The sequence below is a fragment of the Neopelma chrysocephalum genome, unplaced genomic scaffold (assembly GCF_003984885.1).
Source record: "Neopelma chrysocephalum unplaced genomic scaffold, ASM398488v2 Primary Assembly neopelma1_59, whole genome shotgun sequence".
Classification (NCBI taxonomy): domain Eukaryota; kingdom Metazoa; phylum Chordata; class Aves; order Passeriformes; family Pipridae; genus Neopelma; species Neopelma chrysocephalum.
Genome location: NW_020897714.1, coordinates 18172482 through 18182724, shown reverse-complemented (window position 1 = coordinate 18182724; position 10243 = coordinate 18172482). Strand labels below are relative to the sequence as shown.

The 10243-nt window shown below is 49.6% G+C and overlaps 1 protein-coding gene across 1 annotated transcript; it reads left to right on the top strand.

Annotated features, from left to right (window-relative positions):
- The first annotated feature begins 331 nt into the window (after window positions 1-331).
- Window positions 332-9984, top strand: TAB1 (TGF-beta activated kinase 1 (MAP3K7) binding protein 1). Its single transcript, XM_027680204.1, has 11 exons — window positions 332-1158; window positions 1960-2096; window positions 2286-2439; window positions 3063-3149; window positions 3711-3849; window positions 4320-4433; window positions 6875-6986; window positions 7101-7245; window positions 7624-7846; window positions 8148-8304; window positions 9297-9984. Exons 1-11 carry the CDS (start codon window positions 943-945, stop codon window positions 9502-9504), a joined length of 1692 nt encoding a protein of 563 aa, XP_027536005.1. The 5' UTR covers window positions 332-942; the 3' UTR covers window positions 9505-9984.
- The last annotated feature ends 259 nt before the right edge of the window (window positions 9985-10243 follow it).

Sequence of the window (10243 nt, the reverse complement as noted above, 5' to 3'; positions counted from 1 at the left end):
CAGCTGTTCTAGACACCTTCCCATTGCTGCCCTGAGGGCACGGTCCAACTGTGTCCTTTTTATAGCCTGCAAAAGGGGTGGGAAAGGGCAGGAGACAGACTCAAAGCTGAGACACGTTGATGCCTCATGTGGCATCTATGGAGCAGGATGCAGCTGAGAGAGCTGAGAGTTGTACCTGGGCTAGGTCTTCCCTGGAGGTTGCTTGGAACATAACGCACTGCTAAGAAAACCATTTCAACACCAGGCTCCCTCAGGGCTCTCTGGCACCCAAGGTGACCCCATTTCACAGGATTCAGGATTCACAGTACACATTGCACCTCAAGTACTGTGTTCAGTTTTGGGCCCCTCACTTCAAAAAGGACATCGACGTGCTGAAGGCTGTCTAGTGAAGGGCAACGAGGCTCCTGAAAGGTCTAGAAAACATGTCTTATGAAGAATGGCTGAGGGAGCTGGGTCTATTTAGTCTTGAGGAGGCTCAGGGGGAGCCTCATCACTCTCTACAACTATCTGGAAGGAGGTCATAGTGAGGTGGGGGCCGATCTTTCCTACCGTGTCTGCAGTGAGAGGACTAGAGGAAATGGCCTTAAGCTGAGACAGGGGAGATTCAGAGATATTAGAACATTTCTTTTCACTGTTATAGCGGTCAGGCATTGGAATAGGTTGCCCAGGGAGATAGTGGAGCCACCATACCTGGAGGTATTTAAGAGGTGTCTGGATCTGGCAATGGGTGATATGGTTTAGTCGTGTAGGGGTTAGTTACAGTGGCAGTGCTGGGTTGATGGTTGGACTGAATGATCTTAAAGGTCTCTTCCAACCTTGATGATTCCATGATCCTCACAACCCTGCCCCTCTCCCTCCACACACACGCGTGCGCGCGCTGGCAGTGGCGGGCAACAGGTGCTTCTTTCTCACACAACCGAAGGCCATGGGTAAGAAACGGAGATGTCTTCATTCTCCCTCGACAAGAAAGAAGGTGTAGTGACAGGGAAATTTCGAACTACTCCAGTTCCGTGGGACTTCCCTCCGGCTCTACCCAGCACCGCCTCAGCGCGGGAGGCGGAGCCCGAGCGGACCCGGCGCTGGGGCGGCGCGGGGCGGGCGGGAGGCGGCCGCTCCTGCTGCAAGATGGCGGCGCAGAGGAGGAGTCTGCTGCAGAGTGTGAGTGGCACCTTCCCCCCCTCCGCGCACACGCACCCCCCAGGTGGGTGCGAGGGTGTCTCCGGGCCTCCTCCTCACCCGCCCCCCGCGCTGCCATGTGGGAAGGGGGAGGTCCGCCCTGAGCGGGGCGGTGGGTTGCTGCCCTGCCATCCCCTGTGCCGCCTGAGGGCAGGGGGTTCAGGCTGGCGAGCGTCCCTGAGGGGTCAGCGATCTGCACCCTGGGCTGACCTGCTGCTCTGCAGCGCTGGGGGGGCCACAGGTCGCTGAGGGGGGGGTGGGCCGTGCCAGTGCTGCGGGCTTCGGGGTGCCCCGTTGTGTGAGGGGGCAGCTGGCGACTGCAGGCCGTGAGGGAGATGGCGGCCCCAGGGGTGTCTCCCTAAGAGCTGGCTGCAGCACCGGGCCCCTGTCCCTTTGTCCTGGGTGAGTACTCCATCGGGGATCCAGAGCCTTCCCTGTACTCCTGTGCCAGGGATGCGTGAGGGTCTGATTCACCATAGGAATAGCTAAGCTAGAGCAATGCTGTATCAAGCGTAATCCCATGCAAATTTAACTTGAGGTTTCTTGTTAGCAAGAGACAAATTGCAGCCAGAGCTCAGCTTCAGAGGGAAGGGAGGTGATAAGTGGTCCTGTTCTGCAGCACGGAAATGTGAAGTTATTAGCTGGTGTGGTGTGCTGCCCTGTTTGCAAAGGGAGAAGGGTTGAGATGAGAGTGGGGATGGACTTGTAACCTGTAGTGGACCAGGATCCTCACTTCAAGCTGCTTGGGTTTTACATGGTCTCTTTCCTCTTCCTGTCTCCCAGGAACAGCAGCCCAGTTGGACAGATGACTTGCCATCCTGCCATCTCTCCGGGGTGGGCTCTGCTCCGAACCGTTCGTACAGTGCAGATGGCAAGGGCACAGAGGGTCACCCCTTGGAGGATAACTGGCTAAAATTCAGGTAAGTGGGTTGCACATGGGACAGACTCCTGCATGCACAAGGGCAGGTAAAAGTGATATGTAGTTTGTCACACAGGGCTCAGAAGAAGAGGGTGAAGCCTGAGCATGCAGGAGGTGCCTGGAGGAACTTGTTACTTGTGTCTGTGTCTTACAGACATCTGTGACCTCTTTGCTTCTGCCCTCTTGGCAGGAGTGAGAACAACTGCTACCTCTATGGTGTCTTCAATGGCTATGATGGCAACCGAGTCACCAACTTCGTGGGTCAGAGGCTCTCTGCAGAACTGCTGCTGGGCCAGCTACATGCAGATCACAGCGATGCTGACGTGCGTCGAGTTCTGCTGCAGGTAAAGAAGCTTTGAGTGGGAACGGCTGCTGCTTTTCACACTACCCACCTCCTCTTTTTGCCATCAGGGGAGCAGCATCTGGTTTCTGTGTAGGTTGGAAACATCTGCCGCTGGTTACAATTGCACTCATGGCGAGCATCTGTAGTGCTTTGTTTCACTCCCGCCTCACACCCATCTGTCCCTCTGGCTCCGTCAGCACAGTGCTAAGAGCTCTCCAGGAAGCTGCAGCTACTCTTCCTTGGACATGTAGGAACAAGTCAGCCTGTGAGGGAGATGATAGTGAGTGAAAGGGAGAAGTTAATGTATAGGGAGATGGATTTGTGAGTGTGCTTTCTTGAGTGAAAGGCAAGTTCTTAAAATCAACACACAAGATCAGATAGGTCTCTGACATTGCTGTGAATGTAATTTTTATGGTTTTGAGTTGTCACAGGCTGTTTTTACAAGCTGTTAACTAGTTGCACTGAAACAATTGTGTTTCAATGTGATGTAGTGATCCTTGAATATCTGTATGTACAGTGATCATCCACTCTTATGAGCCAGTCTTGGATAGGTGGGGATGGGTAGCTTCAAAGGTCTGTAGGCATTGGATAAGAGCTTAGTTTTTCTTTATGGCCTTTTTTTAGGCTTTTGATGTGGTGGAAAGAAGTTTCCTGGAGTCCATTGACGATGCCTTGGCAGAGAAGGCCAGCCTGCAGTCCCAGCTACCAGAGGTAATGTAACCTTAAGAGCAGAGACTGATGGAGAGGTCCCCTGCTCCAGATTGCTGGATAAGGTTTGGGCATATTAGTCAGTTTGGTCAAGGGAGGCTGTAAGTGAAAATTACTTCTCTGTGGTTCTCTTCTGGGAGCTTGCATGAAGTGAAGCAAGCCCTTTGGTCCATTTCCCAGAGTTCCCACTGTTCATACTGGCACTACTTAGACCTGTCATTGGTTATCTGAGTGAGGAACTGAGTGTATCATGGAGGGAGTTCAGGCTGTACATGTGGCTCTTCCAGAACAAAGCCATATGATGCAGAGGAGAGGCAAGGCCTCGAATTTGCATGGCATCTGGGCAACTGTGGGTTTTGTTCTTCAGGTGTACTGGACTGTCTGCTCCAGAACCTTATTGAAGCCGTGTCATTTGCTAGGATTGAACAAAAAATACTGTGTCTTGCACAAGCTTGACACAAAGCTAAGACGTGTCAAGTCCTCTCCCTACAGAATTTTTATTTCAGCTGTGATTTCTGTGTTGTGGACTGTGTGTTCAAGCTTCTCCCTCATTTTGGGTTCCAGGGTGTCCCTCACCACCAACTCCCTTCTCAGTACCAGAAGATTGTGGAGAGATTGAAGGTTGTAGAGCAGGAGATCTCTGGAGGAGCCATGGCTATTGTGGCTGTCGTTCTCAACAACAAGCTCTACATTGCCAATGTGGGTGAGTTGGTTTTTGTCAGTGGCTCACTCTTGGCATTCCTGAGGATGGCAGCTGTTGTAGGAAATAAAAGAAATTTGAATGTGGGGGACAGTTTCTTTGGTCTGTGACCAAGCAGTGATATGCTTGTTACTTACAGGAGCACTTGAAATCAACCTGGCTCTTTATCCCTGCAGAGGTTGGCTGTATGACCAAAGAACAGAGGGAAAGTGGGTTGAGAGAAGTGGTGCAGGTTCACTGAGAAATAGGGAACTTTCTTGTGAGGTACTGGCTCAGGTCTGGATGAAGAACTGCCTAGCAGGCCTACTCTGCTGCTAGCAAGGCTACTTTTTGGAAATCATGATGAGACAGTACATGAGCCTTTCTTTTCTTTTTCTGTCTTTATTCCCCTGTCTGTTCCTTTTCCACTGGGATATGTTCTCCCTCTTAATGGCAGAGCTATCTGGTGCCTCATCTCGCTGCTCCCACTGCAGGTACCAATCGGGCACTGCTGTGCAAGTCCACGGTGGATGGGCTGCAAGTGACTCAGCTCAACGTGGACCATACAACAGAGAATGAGGATGAACTTTTTCGCTTCTCTCAGCTGGGTGAGTTTGGGTTTCATGTTCTTAGCGGAGAACATCGCATGACTGTTTATCTGGGGCACCAAGAATGACTCAAGCCACTGGAAACAATAAATGACTACAAAAAGAAGCTTACTGTGTTTTCAGGTGACAAGTTCAGTGCCTTCTTTTTGTGCCTTTCTAGCCATTCTGAGGCTACAGAGTGAGTAAGCTCAGCTCACTGACCTAGTAGAAAACTATCCTTTTGATTCAAGTTTTGAGTGGTAGTTTTGTGTCCTGCTGCCAAACTGGCATTGATTTGCCCTCCAGCTGTGTAATTGCTGGAGTCGATAGGAAGGCAGGAGTGGATGCACACAGCCAGAGGGTAGAAGTGAGGTGGACAATATATGAGTGCTCCTGTGGAGGCAAACCACAGTTGAGCTGGGTTAAGTTCTGTGTGATGCTGCGCCCTCAGGATGGTACGTTTCAATATGCCTTTGTACAAGCTGCTGCTGCAAAAAAGCAGCTTCACTTCAGAGAGAGGCAGGCCAAGCACTGGCATTTACTGCTCTCACATCAGTAACTATTGAGCTGACATTTTGCTTTAGGCAATTTCCCTTTTCCTTTACAGTGTTTGACATGTTTTCTTTCTTGGTGTAGAGCTAACCCAGACCACTTGTGTGATAGCTAGTACCAAATTCTTCTTATTGAGATACTTATGTTCTGTACTTTTATTTAGGTAGATCTAAGGTGGCATTCTTCATTAGGTTTACCTGGCAGATATATTCTTATCTGGTGAGGCTGTTGATGTGGTAATTTCTGCTGCTGGGTCTTGTTTTATTCTATTTCTCTGTAATTTCCTCTTTTACTCCTATTCCTGCACTAGGGATATGTGTTATGAAACAGAAGACTGAATGCAGGAATCCTGGGAAAGAGACCTTTTGATTGCCTTTCTACTGCCAAAAATGCAGAATTTAGCTGCAGTCCATAGGAGGACAGGGATCCGTTAGATATACTGACCTTAACTTGGCACAGCAGTGGCGCTCCTGCCTGCAGTCCCAGGAGAAGGAAGAGCCTGTGGAACAGGACAGTGTGCACAGGCTGTTTTGGGGGCCCAGAGGAGGTTGTTGTAGGGCTAGGTTGAAGCACAGTGTTAAGAGGTAGTGGGGATAGCATTTGTCATGATGGTCCCTGTGTCACCCATCTGGGGAAGGGAGGGAGAGGTCTTGTGCCTTTATGGCTCTTCACCAGCACATCACAACTTGTTTGGTGCTCTGGGAGAGTGATTTAGACACAACCTCTCCAGTGTGCTCTGGGCCTCCCTGTGTTTGTGTTTGTCAGTGGCATGTACCCCCCTGCCCGGAGCTGGCAAATGAGCCAGGCCGTGTTGATGAGTCAGCTGTGGTCTGCAGCAGATGGAGGAGTTGTGTCTTACTGCTGGGGTAGGTGTGGAGCCATCTGTGCAGCGAGGCTTGGTTTGACTCAAAGGGAGCGTTTCAGTTGGACCCCTGCCTTCACCTTGTACTGAGGACAGTCATCCCTAGTTAAAATCTCTGTGTTTTCTGACTGTTAGCTCTAGGTATAACCAGGAAAGGGGGGTTGCCAGGTAAGTGGCTCATCTGGTCTGAGTCCTGCCTCAAATAGTAGCTGCACCCAGATGGTCTCTGTTAGAACCTTCTTCAAGCTGGGATTACTTCCTAACCCCTGCCAGGGGTATATCCCCTTAAATTTATAAATATTTGGTTATTGTTCTTAGCTTAGGAGCAGCCCACATCAATTTGAGCACTTGAGCAAATTCAGTGTCTCTTCTAGATAGTTATCCTTTTCTCAGAATCTCAGAATCACAACCTGGGTAAGGTTGGAAGGAACCACAGTGGGTCATCTGGTCCAACCTCCCTGCTCAAGCAGGGCAATCCTAGAGCACATTGCACAGGTTTGCATCCAGATGGTTCTTGAATATCTCCAATGAGGGAGACTCCGCAACCTCTCTCTGCAGTCTAGTGTACTAGGGAAATTGTCATATGGAGCTTAGGGACAGGGATCAATAATAGACGGAAGAAGAAGCAGAATCCTTCACATATGTTTTCCTCCTTCCTGCCTTCTCCTCCCATCACACAGTCCAGAGCTGACAGGCGCAGATGTTCTCCTGGCTTTTCGGCAAATGCCTGCGTGCGCAGGCCAGCTGCTGCTGGTGGCTTTGGACCAGGATGTGGGCTTTGTCTCGGGGCCAACTGTTGCATTCAGTGTGCCTTTTGGGCTGCACGTGTCTCCCTCCTTTTCTCTCCTTCCCAGATCACAAGTAATGAAAAAGTGTCCTTTGGAACACAGCAAACTGCTATTCCTTTTCTCCCTGTATGGCTCCTGATGAATCTTCAGCATCTTCTTTTGTATTACAGTTCTATTCAGCTGTAGATATTTCTTTTCTCAGAGGAAGTTCTCCAAGTTTCACAAAGTTAATTAAACATTTTTGGTTTTCAATCTGGCAGGCTTGGATGCAGGGAAAATAAAACAAGTGGGAACTATTCGTGGGCAGGAAAGCACTCGACGCATTGGAGATTACAAAGTCAAATACGGCTATACTGACATTGAACTGCTCAGGTCAGAAAAACTCAGCTTTGGAGTTTCAAGCCCTCCTTTTCTTCATGATCACTCCATTCACACCATCACTCCATATGTCACCATTAAATGCTAAATAACACCGTCTCTTTCCAGTGCTGCTAAATCTAAGCCCATTATAGCAGAGCCTGAAATCCACGGAGGGCATTCGCTGGATGGGGTGACTGGCTTCTTGGTGCTCATGTCTGAAGGGCTCTACAAAGCACTGGAGGCAGCTCATGGGCCTGGGCAGGCCAACCAGGTGAGCTGGCTCACACAGGAAACGTTCCCTGGGCTATTGACTCACTTCAGCTGCTCTCTTATAGACTGTCCTCCTCATATGTCCTGTCAGTGCTGGCCAGGTTGAATGCCTGTGCCACCACATTCCAGTCTATAATAGTATGGGAGCTGCTTTGCCAAGCCAGTTCTTCTAGGCAGCTGCCTGTCCCTTAAGAGTAGCCCATTAAAAGGGAGTGGGATGATTCAAGGCACAAGGGCACATATCAGCAGGTGAGATGGGTAAGCTCAGATGAGTCAGATGAGTTGCCATAAAAACTCTTAGATCAGATGGCAGGAAAAGGTTTCCTTCAAAGTCTCCTAAACATCCTTCCTCTGATGTTTCTTTTCCTTCTCTGCTCAGGAAATTGCAGCCATGATAGCCACAGAGTTTGCCAAGCAGACGTCTCTGGATGCTGTGGCACAAGCAGTAGTGGACCGGGTTAAGCGGATCCACTGTGACACTTTTGCCAGTGGTGGGGAGCGGTCCAAGTTCTGTCCCCGTCATGAAGACATGACGCTGCTTGTGAGGAATTTTGGGTACCCCCTGGGTGAGATGAGCCAGCCCACGCTGACGCCAACGCAAGGTGTGTTGGGGGGAGAATGAGACAAAATGGAGGGGGGGAAGATAAGATCTCTTGATTGATCCAGAACTGACCTCATATCAGGAGAGGAGGTACTTGGGGTAGAAGGAATTTTCTTATTAAACAGATTATTGACTTTTGACATGTGGAGTCTGTGACAATTTTATAGAATACTGTACAGCATCTAATAAAGGCACTTTCATATAAATTCTTGGGTTCTTTGGGCCCTCTTTTCTGCTGTGCTGCACCCTCAGTTGCTCATGTCTCAACTGCATTTTATGACTTCTGTTTTCTCCCTTCTCAGGAGGCCGTGTCTACCCAGTCTCTGTGCCATATTCCAGCTCCCAAAGCACAAGCAAGACAAGTGTCACGCTGTCTCTTGTAATGCCTTCCCAAGGCCAGATGGTCAATGGTGCCCACAGCAGCTCAACTCTGGATGAAGCCACCCCTACCCTCACTAAGTAAAGTCCTGCTCTCTTGCTACTCACAGTTTTTCCTGCACCTCACACGGTGTAAAGTGATTGCAAAGCAGAGACACCTGTCAGTTACCCGTCAGTCATTCCCTTATCTGGAGCATGGCCCCCCCGACTGCAGTATTGACAGCCAGCAAATTGTGTTAGCTGGAAAGCGATTGTGTGAGGAGTGGGAATGAGTGAAGCGAACAGCTCTGAAGCCAGCTCTGGCAACATGCCTTGGGAGCAGCATCTGCTGCTGTTCGTGGAGGGCACTCTGGCAGCGAGCAGCCCTTCTCTTTGGATCTTGTGTGCCAAGTGTGTTGGGTACTGTGCACAGAGGGAGTGTGGGTCCCTTCATTTTAGTGAGGAAGAGAGACCACGCAGGCCACCTGTAAGGCTGCTGGAGAGGCTGCACTGCCTCAGAAGCCAGGAAAAAAGTGTATAAAGCTTAGAACTGGATCCTATTTGGATTCACTTTGCGGGATCATACTAGTTAATGGCTGTGGTTTAGGTTGAGCCTTTGTCACAGGATGGTGTGTGTACACATTGCAAAGTGAAGAAGTGCTGTGGGTATTGTGTTCTGCAGCTCCAGAAACAATGAAGCTGACACACCAGAGCTGCTTTGGCTGCAGCACAGGTCACACAAGAATAGCTTTCTTTGCTGCCTGACTCTTCCCATAAAGCTCACACTGTTATAGGTATGGGGAGGCCAGCAGAGTGCATGCCTTTTTTTTTTGGACTTTTTTTTAATTATTTTTTTTTCTGCTGCCTCTCCTGTTCATCAGATGCCTGTATTTAAGGCCTTCAAGTTAATGTGAATCAGATATCTTTGATGTTTGTCAATTCCAATCAGCTCTCAAGTCTACTAGTGTTCTCATAGAGCAAGTGACTGCAACTGTTTGCTAGGATAGCTTGATCTGTGAAGAAACTGGTGCTTGTTCTGGTGCTTTTCTTGTCTAACATAAAGGTACTTGTGTTCTCTCTTTTTCTCTCCATAGCCAAAGCCCAACTGTGACGCTCCAGTCGACTAATACTCACACACAGAGCAGCAGCTCAAGTTCAGATGGAGGTCTGTTCCGCTCCCGGCCCACCCACTCACTCCAGCCAGATGAGGATGGGCGTGTGGAGCCCTACGTGGATTTTGCAGAGTTTTACCGGCTTTGGAACATGGACCATGGCGAGCAGGGAGCACTGACTGTGTCCTAACATGGTGATCTGCCTCCTGCAGACACCTGAAGCTCGGCTGCGAGAGCAAAGACTGAGGCAAAGAGTGAGTGCTCCACTGAGGGCTGTGTTCTGCCCAGAGCTAACTCCTACACAGGATGTGCTGGACACTGGGCAGGGGAGCTTGTGCACTACACACGTGTTGCCTGTGCCATGCTCCCAATCCTGACCAGCCTCATTCCCTTGGAAGCCCTGTGAACAGGGGAAGGGGTCTTGAATGCAACCCTCGCTGCAGGTTTTTGCAAATAAAGATGCAGAGAGGGCTCCTTCTGGATAGTGCAAGAGGCGAGGCCTGTACAAAGGCTGCGTGTGTGTGTGTGTAGGTGTACACGTGTGCCTGCGTGTGTGTGTTGTCATAAAGTTTCCACAACTCCATTCATAATGCTGTGATTCCAGTGTTCAACTCCATAGAAGATACCTCTATTTTGCAGAATAAATAACTTATAGCTACGGTCATTGGCACCTATGTGGCTTGCTCTCTTCCTTATAATGTCATATGTGGGTGTGACAGCTCCTGGTGAAACCCTCTATTCCAGAACAGAGGGTTGCACCTAGCAGCAGGCAAGCTTCTGCTGTAAAGTGGCCTGAGCCCTTGCTGGTGACTTAAAAGCATAAGCTCTTTGCTTACTTGTTTGCTGAGCTTTGGCACTGAATTATGGCTTGGAGTTAAATTATAAATTCAGGTTATTGTTTTTTGAAGGTAAAATGCACATTATTTCCC

Excerpts from the sequence above, each read along its gene's own strand:
- TAB1 (XM_027680204.1), top strand. The coding sequence starts at position 943 with ATGTCTTCATTCTCCCTCGACAAGAAAGAAGGTGTAGTGACAGGGAAA. Across the intron at positions 2,097-2,285 it reads GATAACTGGCTAAAATTCAG|GAGTGAGAACAACTGCTACC; the intron begins GTAAGTGGGTTG and ends CCCTCTTGGCAG. Across the intron at positions 8,305-9,296 it reads GCCACCCCTACCCTCACTAA|CCAAAGCCCAACTGTGACGC; the intron begins GTAAAGTCCTGC and ends TTCTCTCCATAG.